We start from the raw sequence: 18,121 nt of genomic DNA, 5'->3' as shown, positions 1-18,121 counted from the left end.
CAATCTTGCTCAATTGGGCTCACGTGGCACTCGGTGAGAGTGGATGTTCAAGGATGCAGCTTGGGCCTCTCGCAATGGTTTTCTTTGAAGAACCAGCAATAGCTCTGCGACAATATCTATTCAATTTCATTTGTGTTACGCCCATGTGGTCACTTGGAGTGAAACCAGTGGCTCGCGAGCAATTTTGCAGGCACATTTAGTTGCTTCATTTAACACCCGTGATCAACAAATCGATTTAAGCGATAAAACGTGCTCGGGTTACAGGGTGCATCAGTGCAACCACTGTCCGCACACGATTATCTGAGAGCTTTACCTGGCCTGTCATTTTCGCTGCTCTTTTTGGCATCAAATGCGTCCCACTGCTTCATGAGATGTGGGTGATAGCAATCTTGAATGTAGTACAACCTGCAATTGATTGGAAGTAGGTAAGTGCTGAAAGATTCAATGTTTTCAAGCAACTTGCCGGGCGAAAATTGCTGAAACTGCATGCTGCTGTTACTACCTTTCGTGCTTATAATGTTTTGAGCGCATGATACTAAGAGCTGTGCAAAAGGCTGCAATTACAAGTAGTTGAGCCTCGTACCTTTTCACTTCGATGAAGTTCAGGCAGCGGTCAGCTCTCTCCTGCCCGGACAGTGCGCTCAATTCTCTGTGTAGAAAAGAAGGAAGTGACACGAAAGGCTTAGCCGAAGACAGGGAAATGGAAAGGCATCTCTCAGCATTGATGGCGACCGCTCGTTGCAGAAGGAATACTGTAAAAATCTCAAAAATAAACCTTTGGCAGTTTTCAATTTCTCACAGCATGCAAACAATGCTACAGGCAGCATGCATGGCGAAGAGCACAAGTAAATTTTCTTCAATGCTGATCTCCAGTAAGTCCTTGAACATCTTGGATGGTGAGTTTCAATGCACTTCACAAAACAAATGGAAGTGTCCGAAGACATTGTCCACAAACTATCATAACCACTGTTTGTGATGTTTATTTACAGGTGCCCTGTTTCATAGGTTGCCACCTACGAAACCAATAAGTACCACCAACAAGTGCCACAGGCTGAAATTGCAACTGGGTTTCCTTAGTTTCAAAACATTAGTTAATAACGTTTCGTGACAGAACAGCATGAAAGTGGCTCTTCCGTTTGCAACAAATGGGACCCAGCAAAGACTGATTGATTGACTGTAGGGTTTAACGTGCCGGCGCAACGCACGTGAGGCGCGCTGTAGCAGAGGGCTCCGGATTAATTTTGACCACCTGGGGATCTTTAACGTGCGCAGAAATCTCGTACACACGGGCGTTTGTGCTTTTTGCCTCCATCAGAAAAGCGGGTGCCGTGGCCAGGAATCGAACCCGCGTCCTTGTGATCAGCAGCACAATGCCTTAGCCACTGAGCCACCGCGGCGGGTGGCCGAGCAAAAGCGTTTCCCCAGAGAAAATAATTCTGAGAACAATCACAATCACTTGCAGTGCAATAATTTTCAGCATAGGCAGCTGCTGTATACGCCGCAGTTCAATTGCTGAGGGCACACCATTCTCTAAGACTGGCAGCTTTGCCATAAAACCACTTCCAATGTGCTGCTGCTTCCCCAGCAATCAGGTGACTGCAACACACAGTGATGGACGGGTGGTAACTCAAAGCAGCCACAGCACTATTGTCTCAGTGCTTGCACTTTCTTCTCACAGCTTTTTTTTGCCCTTTCTCCCCTTGAACCTCGCATTTCCCCTTTTTGGTCAAATGACAATAATGATTTAGCTTCTACACCATCAACAGTGATTACAACTGATGATGGGGATTCACCGATTAGAGACGACGGGAAGACCCACAGCTCACCATTAATCTTGCAAAAATCTGCTGATCCCACAAAAAGAAAAGAGAGAAAGTATCAACACAGGGAACAAGCTGGGCGTGAACACATGCAGGGAATGCGTGGCGAGGCACGGCGTTCAGGTACATACACAGAAATGATGGCCTCTGGAAGAATCTGCGCTGCCGTCTTCTGCCTCTCTTTATTCACTGTGAGGGAGCCTTCAATGGGCACAATCTTGATGGCGGAGGTTCTTCTCGCCCTGAGGCGTATTCTGTACACTTCCCCGAATGTACCTTCCCCAATCTTCCGGCACGACTTGAGAGCCCTGTTAGAGAAAGAAGACCCACTTAACTCTTGCTTCTTTTATAGTTGCTCTGATCTTAAGGCCACGCGAAAGAATACAAATTAACTCTTCCTCAGCAGTTGCTTACTAGGAACGAAGCTGGCACTGGGAGGTCGCTGTTTGGCCAGTTGACTCGTTAATTTGGCCTTATCAATTCATCCCATTAAGCAAAGCTACGCACTGTGGCAAAGCTGCAAGTGCCACTTTTCTCGAAAAATTTTGTCTCTCTCGTCGTCAGCAGCAGCAAGAGTTGCAGTGCACTCTTTCAATTACATAGATGATGAGCAGGATGACCACCACTGTGATTTGCTGATGCAACTGTTGAGACTGTGCTAAATGATGTCCAGCTTGGCTTTACCATCATCTGATCAGAAATTAATGTGCAGTTTTAGATGCGAAGCAGCTTATGGTCGAGCCTGTTCCCTCCGCCGTTGTGCGGCGTCCACACCCCACTGCGCATGCCTGGCCAGGCACCGCTGACGATGATTGTGGCAGGATGCCCCTAGGGATTGGCCAACCAAAGAATCCATCACGAGATAGCTTCGCGTTCAACCACCATCGTCATCTTCCCGTAGGGGAACCCTGAGTACCACACCCCCACTGCGCTGCCTGGCCAGGCACCACTGATGATGATTGTGGCAGGATGCCGCTAGGGATTGGCCAACTAAAGAATCCATCACAAGATAGCCTCGCGTTGAACCACCGTCGTCATCTTCCCGTAGGGGAACCCTGAGTACCACAACCCCACTGCGCATGCCGGGCCAGGCACCACTGATGATGATTGTGGCAGGATGCCCCTAGGGATTGGCCAACCAAAGAATCCACCACGAGATAGCTTCGCGTTCAACCACCGTCGTCATCTTCCTGTAGGGGAACCCTGAGTACCACACCCCCACTGCGCTGTCTGGACAGGCACCACTGATGATGATTGTGGCAGGATGCCCCTAGGGATTGGCCAACTAAAGAATCCATCACAAGATAGCTTCGCGTTGAACCACCGTCGTCATCTTCCCGTAGGGGAACCCTGAGTACCACACCCCCACTGCGCATGCCTGGCCAGGCACCACTGATGATTATTGTGGCAGGATGCCCCTAGGGATTGGCCAACCAAAGAATCCATCATGAGATAGCTTCACGTTCAACCACCGTCGTCATCTTCCCGTAGGGGAACCCTGAGTACCACACCCCCACTGCGCATGCCTGGCCAGGCACCGCTGACGATGATTGTAGCAGGATGCCCCTAGGGATTGGCCAACCAAAGAATCCATCACGAGATAGCTTCGCGTTCAACCACCGTCGTCATCTTCCCGTAGGGGAACCCTGAGTACGACACCCCCACTGCGCTGCCTGGCCAGGCACCACTGATGATGATTGTGGCAGGATGCCCCTAGGGATTGGCCAACCAAAGAATCCATCACAAGATAGCTTCGCGTTCAACCACCGTCGTCATCTTCCCGTAGGGGAACCCTGAGTACCACACCCCCACTGCGCATGTCTGGCCAGGCACCGCTGATGATGATTGTGGCAGGATGCCCCTAGGGATTGGCCAACCAAAGAATCCATCACAAGATAGCTTCGCGTTCAACCACTGTCGTCATCTTCCCGTAGGGGAACCCTGAGTACCACACCCCCACTGCGTTGCCTGGCCAGGCACCACTGATGATGACTGTGGCAGGATGCCCCTAGGGATTGGCCAACCAAAGAATCCATCACGAGATAGCTTTGCGTTCAACCACCGTCTTCATCTTCCCGTAGGGGAACCCTGAGTACCACACCCCCACTGCGCATGTCTGGCCAGGCACCGCTGACGATGATTGTGGCAGGATACCCCTAGGGATTGGCCAACTAAAGAACCCATCACGAGATAGCTTCGCGTTCAACCATCGTCGTCACCTTCCCGTAGGGGAACCCTGAGTACCACACCCCCACTGCGCATGCCTGGCCAGGCACCGCTGACGATGATTGTGGCAGGATGCCCCTAGGGATTGGCCAACCAAAGAATCCATCACGAGATAGCGTCGTGTTCAACCACCGTCGTCATCTTCCCGTAGGGGAACCCTGAGTAGTATGCGAGGCATTCCTCCTCTCCTCTCTGGGATTGTGCAACGAATGGCAACACCTGCGGCTCCGTGCACGATAATGCGAAGCAGCTTAGGGTTAGAGATGCAACGGTAGCCGCTGCATACTCCGCTGCGGGCGCCACTGTAGCTCCGCAGTATAAATGACGCGCGCGCTCTGCTCCCCTCATTCTCCTCCCACAACGCCGCGATCGAACGGAAAACTAATGGGAACTTGAGTCGACCCCATGGCTGCTTCGCGTACTACTCAGGGTTCCCGTACGGGAAGATGGTGAAATTTTTTTTAAAATTTTTTTCCAGCTGCACAGAACGCGAAAAATACACAGAAAGCACTAGGCTTTATTTAAGCAGGCCAATATGCATTGGCATGCCACCACTCCTACCGAGAGTGTTAAACATGAAGCAGATAATTTTTTTTTTTCATTTTTGGAAGACACTTTTCTCTCTTTCACAAATTGCCACACCTTTTTTGCTAGTACAACATGCCTTTAAATCTTCTAAACACAATGCATGCGGACCACATTGAAGCACAGAATACAGGTGTACATTCATAAATTAAAGAAACGACCGCACCTCCATTTCCACCCTAGTCAAATTCCACCTGAATTTGATTTTCCACTTAATTCAACCAAATTTTAGCAGTTCCACTCGAATCAAATTAACAAGTGCAAACTGGGATATGCACTCCAGATATAAAAAAACAAAAGATGTATAGCCATCACGCTCATTCACATCGGTATTGGATTACCTATACTGCACTCTTGCTCAGTTAAGAAATGAACGCTTTTGATAAGGACAATTTTTCACATATATTCCAAATCATTAACAGTTTGTAGTAATGATTCAAGCAATTTATTTTTTCTCTCTTTTAGACTTCAAAATTGTGAACCTGACCATTTCAAATTTTCTAACTTTTTTGTAAGATGTCTCAAAGTTACAAAGAGAGCACATGCTTTTCAGCAAATACATGATATAGAGAATTAGTAAAGAAATACAACAAGGCATAAAAAATAAAATGTCTGTAAACTCTACATACTTGGAGCCGAGAGCCTGCTCAAACGTCAAGGGTTCTTTCTGATTGCACATTCCCAAGAGGCCTAAGTTGGCATCGAGCAACACTGCTGACGGAATCAAACTTTTTCGGGCCATGGTGAACTGTCCCTGCAAGAAAAACAATGTTCGGCAGCCATGTTGCATCAAGGAGTAAGCACACTTTCACAGCAGTACTGGTGCATATGCTGCAAGCTTCCATCAATTCAGCCAAAAATTAGAACTGATGAGCTTCTTAACCAGACAGACCAGTTCAGTTATGCATGCTCTGCAAAGCAATTTGCAGATTCTGCATGCACTATATGAGGGAGTTGGTTTTTAAACATAATCTCTATTCCCACATATCGGCCACTTCTCGAGTCACAATAAGCGATTAGCAAGCTTTTCCTGCAGAATCCATTTTCAACTTTTTACCCGGCATAGCAGGAGTCTCAAAGATGCGCACTTAACTAAAACTTTTCACGTTTTTTTTTTTTTTTTCCCTCATTCTCACACCTCATGTAAAGCCACGAAAGCTGGCAGTCTGATTTAAAACAGGATGTATATACTATACGGGTCCTGCAGCTTGCAGTAGTTGCAGCTCTCACAAGTACCAGCCCTAACTTTTCCACTAGCACAACATGCATTTGCTTGCCACTCACCTGCTGTTTCATGGTGGCGGTGGTCTGAGGGTCAACTCGAGAAAAGCTGCAGCTAGTGGCTCTTGCGGGCTGTTCAAGTTCCGGGCTCAACTGGGCATCACTCAACAAACGGGTAGCATGCCGTCTTCTCTTGTCAGTCGTGGCTAGAAACATTCCTGGGTCTTTGAATAACCCAGTCGTACCGGCGCACTGCTCGGACCTGCTCACGCTTCGCACCCAGCACTGTTGTATAGGCTGACAACACTCGTTCCTAGAAGAAGAATTTAGACCAGATCGCTTTCTCGGGTTCCTTACGGTGACATTGGTCTCAGCCATCAGAGGATCACCTAATGCCGACGTTGATTTCTCTGTGGCCATCCTGCCCAGCCGTGCTCGTAATCGTGTCCTTCCACCCACGTAAGCATTTTGTGCGCTCTGGGCGCTGAAGACTTCATCCTTGGGTGCTGAAGACTTCAGCTTGGTGTAGTTGGCGGTCGCAGACATCAGTTGGCTGAGCTCTAGGACGAGGCCGTCTGAGCTTGGGGTGTCCACGGTTAAGATTTTTGCCCTTTTACTATCCGAGCACTCTCCAAGACGGAGGTCAAACTGTGTGCGGTTGCCCGGAGATGGAAAGTTGGTGCTGTCCGCTTCGAACACTTGATGGGCTTCGGCAAAACTTACCGATAGTTGTTGGAGTCTGTCTCGCACATCTCCACCAGTGTTGCACTGCCGTTTGCAGTCCGAGGGCAAAAAGGAAGTGACATTGTTCTGTTTGGTTCCCTTTTCATTCCGACCCACTGTGCCCTGACCTGTATTGGCCAGGGGTGTAAGGACAATGCGTGCCTCTTTTAGCAGGAACTTTTTTCGAAGAGCATCTTCCACCGGCAACAATGTTGTGCCTCTACTACCAAATTCAGCAGTTGCTGTAGGTGTACACTGCGGGAAACGCGAGTGAGTACTGCCATTTTTCCATGGTGCATCTGGTGACTGCACTTTTTGTTGGTGCTGGTGGGCTCCTGCCACTCCAAGCTTGTTTTGTGGTCCAGCAGTGCTTCCATGCGGTGCGCTCGTTTGCAGCCTTGAAGGCTGCCTTACATACTTGCACTGCTGTGCATTTGTCACATTGAGAATGTCGACAAGCACAACGCGTGGCTCCTTAAGAGCGACATGCTGCCAGGAAAGCTTTCCACGGTGTTCGAAGCCTTCTTTGCTGGACTCCCAACTCTCACTACCCCTTCCGCCTTTCAGGCCTGAAGTAATGGCCTGCTTGGAACCGGCTCCCGAAGTTGTGGTATGCTTACTTTCAACACCAGGAGTGATCTTTTGGAGCTCAATGTGAAATTCTCTCAACGGGACCGTTTCCCATGGTGCTCTGCCAGGCACCTTGGTGTGCTCTGTCCGCAGTGCAGGCTCCATTGCACGGGGTGTTTCGCGCTTGCTTGGGTGGCTCTGGTTTGTACGGCAATGCTTCCTTGGGCTTTCAAGCTCAAAACAACCCAAACTCTCGGCATTTCGCAGGGACATGCTGCGGTGGCTCTTGTTCAGGATGTTCTCAAACTGTGACGTGCCAGACAGCTTTCGTTTCAGGTTCGCCCTCACCCCGTGCAATGTAGTTCCACGTGCCCTGTCCTCGGGCAGCAGTGAATCTGGTGCCAGAAGAGAGTTTGTGACATCTGCGAGCGGTGCCAGTGGAGTTTGTGTTGCGCAGTCGAGAAACCATGCCCTTCTGGCCTGCGCTCCCTGCATCCGCGCGTGCGAGACTGGTGTGCTCACCAAGAACGGCGACCAGTTTGCCGCTATAACTGCAGGTGTGGAACTCCATGGTGACCGGCTGCCTTTTGCGGGCCCTTCCTTTGCTTCAAAGCTCAGCCTGGCCTTTTTGTCTTCTCCATCGTGACGGCTGTGTTGAGAGCCCCTTTTCTTCTTTCTAGTGGTCACCCAGTCTGTCTCCTTCACTGGGAAGATGAAGGAGGAAGCAGAGCTGTCGCTGAAATGGACACTTCGACGTCTAGGCCCTTCGCTCCTTTTAGGCGTGATTGGGCTGACCTTACCGAGACTCCTGTGCTCCAAATTTGTGTCTGATGGGGACAGTTTTACACGGCAATCGGCACGAGACACGGGAGTGCTGGCTTCAGGGCGTCGGATGTCGCTCAAACTCAGCTTGAAGCAGTTTGTACCAGCTAGGTCATGCCAGTCTTCATCCCTGTCCAAATTCGGAGACCTAACCAGAAGGGACTCCGCCGATGTTGCCGGGTCTTCGGTGCATTTTAATGGCCCCTTTGATGAATGCTGCGCTGATGATGCTTGCCGATTTGAATGCCGTTTGTTAAAGGTGAATGAGTTCATGGTGTCCTGAAGACAGCGCCTTTGGATCTCGCATGATGATGTGGAACTAGCAGTGCTGCCGCTCCATGTGGATGTGCTACCACGCCTCAGCTTTTTGTTTCTCAATAAACTTGGCGAGGGTTTTTTGTTCACTTGCCGCCTTTTGGTTTTCAAGGATAGCTTAGTCAGTGGTCTCCTGCCATTCGGCTTTCTTGTTACGGCTTTTCTGTTTGCACGGCCTTTTGCCTCCCTGCACGGCTTCACATTTTCCTGCAGAAAGCCGGGGCACAGAACACAAGACTCAGTGAAGTGTCTTCTGGCTGGCGTAGGAAGATGCAAAGCTGAGCACACTGCAACACTTCTGAGAGTAGCACTTGATGATGTGCATGGCCCCTTCCCCAAACAAATACTCAAGCTTGCAGGGAAAGTTTGCTTAGGCTGATAGATTTGAGGCCTCAAAGGAAGCAAAAGCGCTTAGCAATATAGTTGCGCTCATAAAAAAAAAAGGCATCTGACATAACTTCCGCTTGTCTAAATGTTATCGGCTTTAGCCTAAAGGTGTACAATTCAAGGGGGGGAATTTTTATGAGCGAAATTGTTTCAATTTGTGCACAATTAGTACCATGCCTTACCCACATTCCCATAAAATGCTCAGAAACCATTTTCTGCTTCCACACTGGCATGCTTGTTAAAGTAAAAATGTCGCCCTTATTTCTTAAAGGGACACTGAAGTGGTATGTAAACACTGTGGGATTACTTGTAGTCTGGAGTCCCTAGGCCATGTTTCGACCACTCTCGGTGTGCTCACGCAACTTAGTTTAGTAGAAAAATCAATTTGAAAGTGCTGCCCTCCTCTCTCCATCCTCTTTGCCAGTTTCCTATGACGTTTCGTATGACACTCACTCTTGGCTTGACTTGACTTGGCTTGGCTTGGCTTGACTGCACTACTGCGGCGGGTCAGCGAGCTTGGAGGCTCGCTGACCCTCCAAGCTCGGACAGAGTCAGTTCGCCAACTGCCGGCGGGTTGTCGCAATTAGTTCGCTCAGTTGAAGCCAACGTTTTTAGATTAGATTGGTTGAAACTAAGCCACAACAGGATTTGTGCCTGAAGAATGTGCCTTTTGTATGTAACTTTGTATTCTGAATCAAGCTTAATCTATGAAGTCAAAGTGGCTCCACACAAGTGCACATGCGACGCTTTGCTGACTGGTACGCTAGTAGCAAATGTAAGGCTAATTAAACGCAGGAGAAGAGTCAGCGAAATTAATATAGCTACTAAAGAATTAAAATCAATCGAAACTTGCAAGACGTAAAACCAAGGTGTGGGTAGCACGTTTTGCACTGGATGAACAAGCATAGCGGTAAGCAGCACGACCGCACATTTGCGATCGCTTTTCTCCCTAGGGAATGCAATCGCTATAGATAAGATCTTCATGGGAACTTGGGGGACACTTGCTGCACAAGCGTTATTCAAGAAATAGTCATCTAAGCTGCTTGGAATGCTTAAACTAAAAAGAAATAAACAGGCTACCCAATATATACTTTACATTTTCGTCCCGCACAGCACTGTGGCTATAGCCGAGTAGTCTCATGCTCTGGGTGCACTGTTTTGCAATTCGGAAGTTCGAATTCGTGATAGCGCATGGTGTTTTTTTTTTTTTTTTCACTTGGGTAATGTTTTTGATACTGAAAAAAAAAAGAAAAAAAAGGAAGAATTTCCTGAATTTTTGCAGCCGCCCCTCTCCATAGGGGCGATTTCCCGTGCAAGCCGAGTGAACTTCCCAAGCGTTGTAGTCCCACACAAGGGCCGAGCGCCAGGCCGGGGAGTAACTTGTACCTATTTTACCGGTAGGTGCCCGGCGCCACCAAGGCACACGAATGCACATGGTGGCTTCCATAGTGGTGGACGCTCGACTCACAACCGCCTGTGGCAGGACATGCCGCCAGACTCTCACCCCTGGCAATGGCGCAACGCGGCATGATGGCCGGGGGCCCCGCCAGATGGACAAAGGTGACGGGCCCCTCGCAAGGGTAAAGGCAGCTTTTCAGGTGTGGATGCCCCTTTCAAGGGCCCGCACTCAACCAGGGACGCCTGTACCCGTTAAAATACCGGTGGGTGTCCGGCAGTACCAGGATTCGATCCCTGTACCTCCCACACACGAGGCGAGTGCTGTACCTCTGAGCCACCGCTGAGCACCATTTTGTGCTCAAACCTTCATTTCTCTGCGAGCGAGTTGGCAGAATGCGTGCAGACTGACACTGACATGCTGGCGGGTTTTGTTAGCTTGGTGTGTACATAAGCACCGACTGCTTACAGGCACAGTGCGGCATAAGTTGCCTCTCGGCCTGGTGCAAACACGCCTGTTACAACGAAGGGACGAGCCAGGAAAGCTCCAAAAAAAGGGGGGGGGGGGGGGGGGGGGGGGCAAAACGCCTTGCATTTGAGCATCTCCGGTTACGTGGAGGGCGTTCAGTCACTGCGCACACCTCTGCTAGTGACCGTTATGATTCTAAACGGTGCTGGCAGGTTTATCCAATGCATGTTACAGCCGACAACATGGCAGAAGCATGGTATACCGATTACTGAGATATCAAGAATGCCCGGCCAACGATGATGTCAGATGCCAAGCATGTTGTTTCACAGAACCAAAACCAAAACTGTTTCGATTCCAATTTTGGACATCGTCCAATCGCATTGCATCTTGAATACTGCTGTTAGCTGTCACTGCTGTTAGTGTCACTGCTGTTAGCTGCTGCAGCCACTGCAAATGTCGCATGGTATTTTTTCTTCTTTCAGGCTTTGTAAATTAAACACTGCTTTGTCGACTGGATAAACGATGAGAAGTGTGTTTATGTGAGCCAGTCTATGCAAATCAAACAAAAACAGAAGTTTGACAAACTCACTTCAGTGTCCCTTTAACAGTTATAATTTGATGCCTAACCTTGTGTCACTCCAAGCTGAGCACCTCAAGCTGAATCATGGCAAATCACCCTCAAAGGGGTGAGACAGCTGAAACAAATTTGGGAGCAATTTCTGGAGCAGCAATATCCCGACTATGGAGCAGAGGAGCCTTAATTTGGAACTGTTAACAACATTTAATATGTCATATTAGGAGCCTCAAAAATCAAATTTGTAGCAACTCGGGGGAAAGGTACACCTATTAGTCCGTTAGGAGTACAAACAACACTGAAACAATTTTTGGAGAAGGCTTTTTTTAGCAGCGTATCATAGAAAGATTTTTTTTAACAGAGTATCATAAGGTACAAACTCCACTACCTTATAAACTTCTAAAATTTGACTGAGGCTGTAAGCATACAAAACATAGAGGGCCGTTAAAAATATCAAATTAAAAAATGCTGGAATCGTGAAGTGTTGTTATGATCATTTGAATGCTAAAATTATTATTTCTGTAATCCAAACTGCACTGTACGAATGAGTGCAGAGAAAAGTGAGTTGACAGTCGTTGCGCCCCTCTAGCCCTCTCATTTCAATCCCCGAAATGCATGTTCACCACAATCGTAATTTGCTGCGTTTAACTATTACTAGCCTGCAATAGTAACCAGTTTCGCTATCAGGCGCTGCCCGAATGTTTCGCAGCAATGTAGCCTGCGTCACAACTTTTGGCGTGTCGTTCATTCCATTCCCACGGCTCGCAAGCTTGCTGTCAAACAAAGCAATAACTCAGCGTTCTATAACACTACAATGTGTCCAAAATTTCACAACGCAAACCCTGATTAAAGGCACATGCACCGCGTTTCACACTCAAAGATGAACGATGGTGAAGTCGCGGGTACCACATTGTTTTTGATGAACCCCGTCTTTCGAGCCGCGCAACTTCCTGTAATCTGGCACACGTTCTCCAGCATTATCGCCGCGATAACCTCACTGTTTGGTACTGCAACAGAACGACTAAATGGAAGCCCCCCTACCATATAACCTAAACCAGGGAAAAGATTGCCGAAGCGCATTAAACGCCTGAACTACACAGCGATCAATGAGGCCATTTTAGCGAACCTGGCCAGACAGCCTATCGAGCTCTAGAAGCTATCGTTTCCTTTGTTTCACCATCTGTCTTTTTCTTCCATTTGTGTGTTTGGGAGAGATGATAAAAAAAAATTTAAGTCGTTCCACTCAATGTGAAAGCTGTCAGAAGTGCAGAGCAGTGATTCGCCATAATGGGTGGCGGCGCCGTTATCCGCTCACTGCCACCACCCATCACACTCTTCGCCACCCTGTCTCACTCTTCTCTAGATGAATGGAACGGAGGTTTGTCTAGTGCAATTCAAATTTCCCGCCTTCGCAGCGCTCACTTGCCCCCTGCCTGAAACTGCGCCAGCGGGAATTTTTTTCTTGCGCGGCTGGAGCCTTTCTGCATCATTTCGAATGCGCCAGTTTCTTCTTGCGCGGCTGGAGCCTTTCTGCGGCATTTTGAATGCACCATTTTTTTCTTGTACGGCCACTTTTTTCGCTTAAAAACCAACTCAACGAGCGTTCCTAACTAAATGAACGTGGGGGCTCCAGTTATTACAGATTTTGCCTCAAACGTACCTGCAGTTTTCTTTGCCCTAAATAACAGGGAGATGTATTAGAAACGCCAGCGGTTCATGAGGTTTGAACGGTTATGATTATTTAAACCGCGTGATTTTTTAATCCTCAGCCTGACTCCCTGACCCCGGTACAGAAGGCTCTACTTGGGTCCATTATCTCGCTGCACCGCCTGATTCCGGCAGTCGCTTGACATTGACCGTTAGCAACCTACGACGACAAGGCGAGCCCCTAAAGTGCTCTGCACTTAAAGGACGACCAGAATGCATCAGCGCAGGGCTTCGCCAATCTACCCATATATCAAGATAGTGGCACCCGGTGGTGTCGTAGAGTGCTCCAAAAATAGCCTTTTTTTGTTTTGTCAACACACACAAATAGTTTGTCACCTCATTTGACATAAGTATTTTTCTACGACACTTTGCAACTGCTTTCGACAAGGAAATTTTGGAAACGCACAGAATCTGAAACGTGCAATCCGGAAATGCGACTCGAAAAAACAATCTTTGGAACACGTTTCTTTATTGATTGATCAACTGAACCACTAGAAACAACGTCATCTTGGGGCGGCTTGGAAAATCATGCAGTCAAGCCGGCATTTTTTCCCAATGAAACTGACATAAGTGTCCAAGTCCTTGCTTTCAAGCTGTTTTGGAGCAGTTTGGTGCAATTTTCGCAATTTTTATTCTTTTGGAGCAGCTTGGCGCATCAAACAAATTTGTATCAAAACTGTGCAGCTGTTTCACCCCTGCCCTCAACGTGTGTTAGTACCACTAAGCATGTTGGTGAAGAACAAGCCCAGGAAACAGTCAGTGTAAGAGGTCACTAGTTGTGTCGCGTGAAAGGCCAACTGCATTCAAATTTCACCTCGGCCAAATTTACTTTGATCATACAGTAGGTACCAGTAAACCAACTGGTTGCATGACTGGTAGCCCCGTGAAAGGTGTGGTTAATTAAATAGAAGTGTTTAAAATAGCTCCGTCGCAGGCAACGCTGCAGCTGCCACCGGTGGATCGTGCAAGCTGCCATGAAGCAGAAGTGACACTGCGGCCGGCTAGGAGAATCGGCCGAGCTCCACTGGCCGTGCTTCTCCTGGGGCTGCGGGGAGAGCGAAGCATAGCACGCAGGTTCGCTCCAGCCGGCCTACCATGTGTGACCGCTCACTCGCTGGCTGGGCTGGCTGGAGGGTCACCTCGGCGGCCTGGCCGTAATGGACGCGCTCTTCTCAATTTCGGTTTTACAATCTCTGATTTTTGATGGTCGTTTGTGCCGGGGATACACGTGTTTCAGCTGTCATACTTTGTATCTTGCAGTATTTTTAGGCAGACTATGCGAAAATAACGTGTTCAAGAAGAAATTTTGAATGCAGTTGGCCTTGAAAGACTTAAATTAAAGGCAGCTGTTTTGATTGATTGAAGGGTTTTAACGCGCCGACGCAACGCAGGCAATGAGGCGCGCCGTAGTGGAGGACTCCGGATTAATTTTGACCACCTGGGGATCTTTAACGTGCGCCGAAATCTCATACACACGGGCGTTTTCGCTTTTCGCCTCCATCAGAAAAGCGGCCGCCGCGGCCGGGAATCAAACCCGCGACCTTGTGCTCAGCAAAAAGGCAGCTGTTTTGCAACACTCCTTGCAACAAGAGTGCATAACTTGTTAAAAATTATTACTGGCCCAAGATGTCTTACCAGGTGTGCTCTACCAACTAAACCAACCCTCAGATGTCTCCCCTCCCATCAAGGGGATGTAGGAGACACAAGAGAATTTTCCACACTATTCAAGAAAGTGCATTCCACAAAGCATTCCTACCATGGAAGAAACGTGCATTTAGTGAATTATGTCACTACTTAAAAAGAGTCAATGCTCAAAATTACACTTAAAAAGCATGAGTTTTCTTTTTACCATGAAACTACAGCTTTCCTTTTTGTTCCTCCTCAGCAGTACCCCTACCCATCATAGCTGCTTAGCATCATTTACCCATCATTACCCATCATTTAGCACCACATAGGGTGCTAAATAACATGGCACATTGATTGACTTAAAAAACTCTTACTGTGCTGCAAGCATGTATGCATTTTGTAACTTCAAGAGAACATGTTACTGGGCGTGTTGGTTGAGGTCTACAAACATACTGAGAGGCGCAAATACACAACACACAAGAAAGAAGACACGGACAAGCGCTACACTTTCAACAGTTTGATAGCAACGACTGCAACGTACATTTATACACACATCCCGACATACGCAATAGAGATGCCCACAATGTCAGCGCAAGCTGAGGGGCGGTTTTTTGATAAATTCTTGCGCTGACATTGTGGGCATCTCTATTGCGCATGTCGGGATGTGTGTATAAATGTACGTTGCGGTCATTGCTATTAAACTGTTGGAAGGGAAGTGCCTGTCCGTGTCTTCTTTCTTGTGTATTGTGTATTTGCGCCACTCAGTATGTTTGTAGATGCATTTTGCAGCTCACAAACAGAAAAAACGACAACTAAATTGGCTCACCATTCTTTTGCGGGTGTTGCAGTTTCGTTGCCGGCCTTTGCGTTGAACGCGGTTGACCTTGCCAGGCGGAGACAAGGACACATCGCTGGAGTCATCAGAACCCTGCTTGGGGGTGATGTCAAACAGGCCACTATCATGCTCACACCTCCCCTAGAACATATAAAGAAAAAAAAAAAAACCCTTGCAGTGTAAGACCAGTGACAGATAGCACAGTGTCAACAAAAGGTGTTCAGCACTATGAAACAAGTTTGCTAGTGAAGCAGTTAGTCACAAAGTAATCAATCAATCAAGAGAGCACTTGTTTTTGAAAAGCATCTTTGAGGCACCCAAAGCAATGAGACCTTCAGTATATGCCTTGAGCCCACAAATGGATTTCCCAGCACTCGTGCATTGCCCCTACCCATGCTTAATCAATCACCCATGTGGTATGCGCAGCATGCGCATGAGCAGGATCTGGAGAAATTTTAGTTTCCTGACACCAGATGGCATGACCATCCAGACCTAGCTGACAACGGCTTGCATTTGCTATTGCAACCCATAGAACAGCACCATTTACAGGTGGTAAGGTTTATCTGTGTGTGAGTGCTGTGAAGCCCCTCCCCCCCAAAAAATTGGCAGCATGAATGTGATGTAAGGAAGAGTATGCTCATGATCATACATGATAATGACAATGGTAAAGGCGTGAAAGTGTCATATACTTTGTGATCTGAGACAGGAAGAACCAAACCAGATAACGAGTAAAAATGCAACTACGTGAGCATGTTTTCCAAGGATTATGTCAGACACAGTGGAATGCAATGAGTGTAGAGCTTTAGAAAATGCTTGCGTCTTTCTGTGCTGTATTCTCTACATTTAACCACCACAGTGAGTAACTTGGCACCCCATTCTGCAAACTACACCATTTTGCGCACCGTACTGATTTGCAAAAATAACTGAAACTGAGGACACAGAGTGGAACTTTAAGAAAACCATGAGCAGTGTTCCAGTGTTCGTACAGAATATTAGGCTATTCTGTTCCAGCCATGCAAAGTGAAACTTGCACTTGCTGCCTGACATCTTGTCAAAGTAAAAATGTAGGCCTGGTGCACAACACAAACTTCAGAGTGGCGCACAACTGACCGTCAACAATACTACTTACATTAGGAAATTGGATTACTGCTATATTGGTTTGGATTAATGCCCACATTAGTTGCCAGACGACGCAGGCATTGTCAGGTTTAAAACCAGAATTTGCCCATGTTGCCCTTCAGTCAACAAAACTTGTTTCTGTACGTGGACATTCCCCAATGAAAGTGCCTTTGAAATCAGCGTGACTTGTGGAAATGCGTGGTTCATTTGTTTTAATAAAACAAGGACCACGGGATTTTAAAGGGTTACAAGGAGCTCGCTGGTATTCAAGGAGCTTCAAGGGCCTTTGAAGTAATGATCCCAAAATCTAAGATATTGAAGGAGCGAACCCTGAAGAAGACTTTGCCCCCTTGCACTCAGGAAGGTCTCTGAGCTCCCAGCCTGCTCGACAAACAGGGGAACCGTCAACCGGTGTTGGTCAAGGCACTAAATGCCACCTTTCGCAGTTCCTTCCCTTCACCTTTGTACTCATCACCACCGATGAAGAGAGAAAGAACTGAACTAAAATCAAGTGATAAGGCTCGTCATCCACAGTCACCAAGATTTCTCAAGGAGCTCCATGCAGGGGCCTGCTCTGATGAAAACAGAAATGAATGGTAACAAAGAGTGACAGCAGTGAACAGGTGCCAGGTTCTTCTGTGTTGCATGTACAAGTAATTGATAGTTTTCAACAAAGGCTTTGTTTGTCTTCCTGGTGTCTCTCTCTCTCTGTCTCTCTTTTATGAACAGCTGCTTTCTGGCTCTTGGAATCTCCTGAAATCAAGGTTCTAAAATACTTTTGCCCCTTTAGCGTGGCCCCAAGTGGTCCTGAGAGGTATTGTTTCGAGTTACGTCCACACAAATCAGTTGCCTCTTTTAGAAGTAGATAGGCGACATCGTTCTCTAGAGTAGATAAATACTTTTCCCTTTTCTTATTCCATCAAAACTACAGCGAGAATGTCGAAGTAGTTCGTCCCCGTAAATAAGTGATGACAACTTCGAGCTAGGCGATGATTTTGCTTAGATGTTCTTTAACTTGTGTCTCAATAAATATTTGAAAATAATTGGCGAGGTTAGGTATTTCTGTACGATCGTTGTCAAAACTTCCTATACAGAGTGATGGTGATGACATATCGAAGTATCCGATATCCTTCGACTAGGACATATCCCAGTTCAGACACGGCAGATATCATTAACATTCAACAAGTGCGCGCGCTTTGAACGTGAGTGAACACGAGTGAGCGAAAATAACAGAGGATAATAAGGTAGGCCTTTTTCCAGTTTTCTGTCATACATTGCCCGCACTTACCAGCCGGTTCCGTTGTCGCGGTGGCTTTGACGTCGGCTGGCTGTCAAGAATAAAATAAATACAAATAAGTTAGAGAGCACAGTATATTCGCTTACGCATCGCCCTACGTTTTACACGTTACGTAGATAAACATCGTTACCATATGCTGTCAAAAAGTATTTCAGAGCGATTTCTTCGTGGTGAACGAAGCACAACAACCTCGGGACTCCAATCGCGCTTGCTGTTTGAAGCTTCTAAAATGCTCGTTTTGAATTTTCTACCATACGTCTTCAACAGCTTCATTGTTGTCGCAACCTTTTTTGGCTGGGCTAGACATCAGCGTAGCTTGTGAGCAAACATAATATTGGATAGGGCCCTAGGCATCTAACACAGCAACATTTGCAAATTTGAACAAATGCGCAACGGCTCGCAACGGTGTTTACGTTGGATTAGATTGGAT

General features: G+C 47.4%; 1 protein-coding gene across 1 annotated transcript in view; it reads right to left on the bottom strand.

Annotated features, from left to right (window-relative positions):
• LOC144170455 (uncharacterized) overlaps positions 1-18,121 on the bottom strand; it is a 25,151-nt gene extending 7,030 nt beyond the window's left edge. The window contains exons 1-8 of the mRNA XM_077700274.1: positions 17,822-18,121; positions 17,683-17,722; positions 15,267-15,416; positions 5,916-8,489; positions 5,261-5,385; positions 1,952-2,128; positions 584-649; positions 314-405 (exon numbers count right to left, since the gene is read on the bottom strand). Coding sequence (XP_077556400.1) covers positions 314-405; positions 584-649; positions 1,952-2,128; positions 5,261-5,385; positions 5,916-8,489; positions 15,267-15,416; positions 17,683-17,722; positions 17,822-17,964 — 3,367 coding nt within the window. The 5' untranslated portion in view covers positions 17,965-18,121. The remainder of the gene's footprint in view (positions 1-313; positions 406-583; positions 650-1,951; positions 2,129-5,260; positions 5,386-5,915; positions 8,490-15,266; positions 15,417-17,682; positions 17,723-17,821) is intronic.

Source organism: Haemaphysalis longicornis, unplaced genomic scaffold, assembly GCF_048455015.1.
Source record: "Haemaphysalis longicornis isolate Haplotype H1 unplaced genomic scaffold, Haemaphysalis longicornis Haplotype H1 scaffold_2, whole genome shotgun sequence".
Classification (NCBI taxonomy): domain Eukaryota; kingdom Metazoa; phylum Arthropoda; class Arachnida; order Ixodida; family Ixodidae; genus Haemaphysalis; species Haemaphysalis longicornis.
The sequence above is the reverse complement of the archived record's forward strand: the minus strand, read 5'-3'. Positions and strand labels throughout refer to the sequence as shown.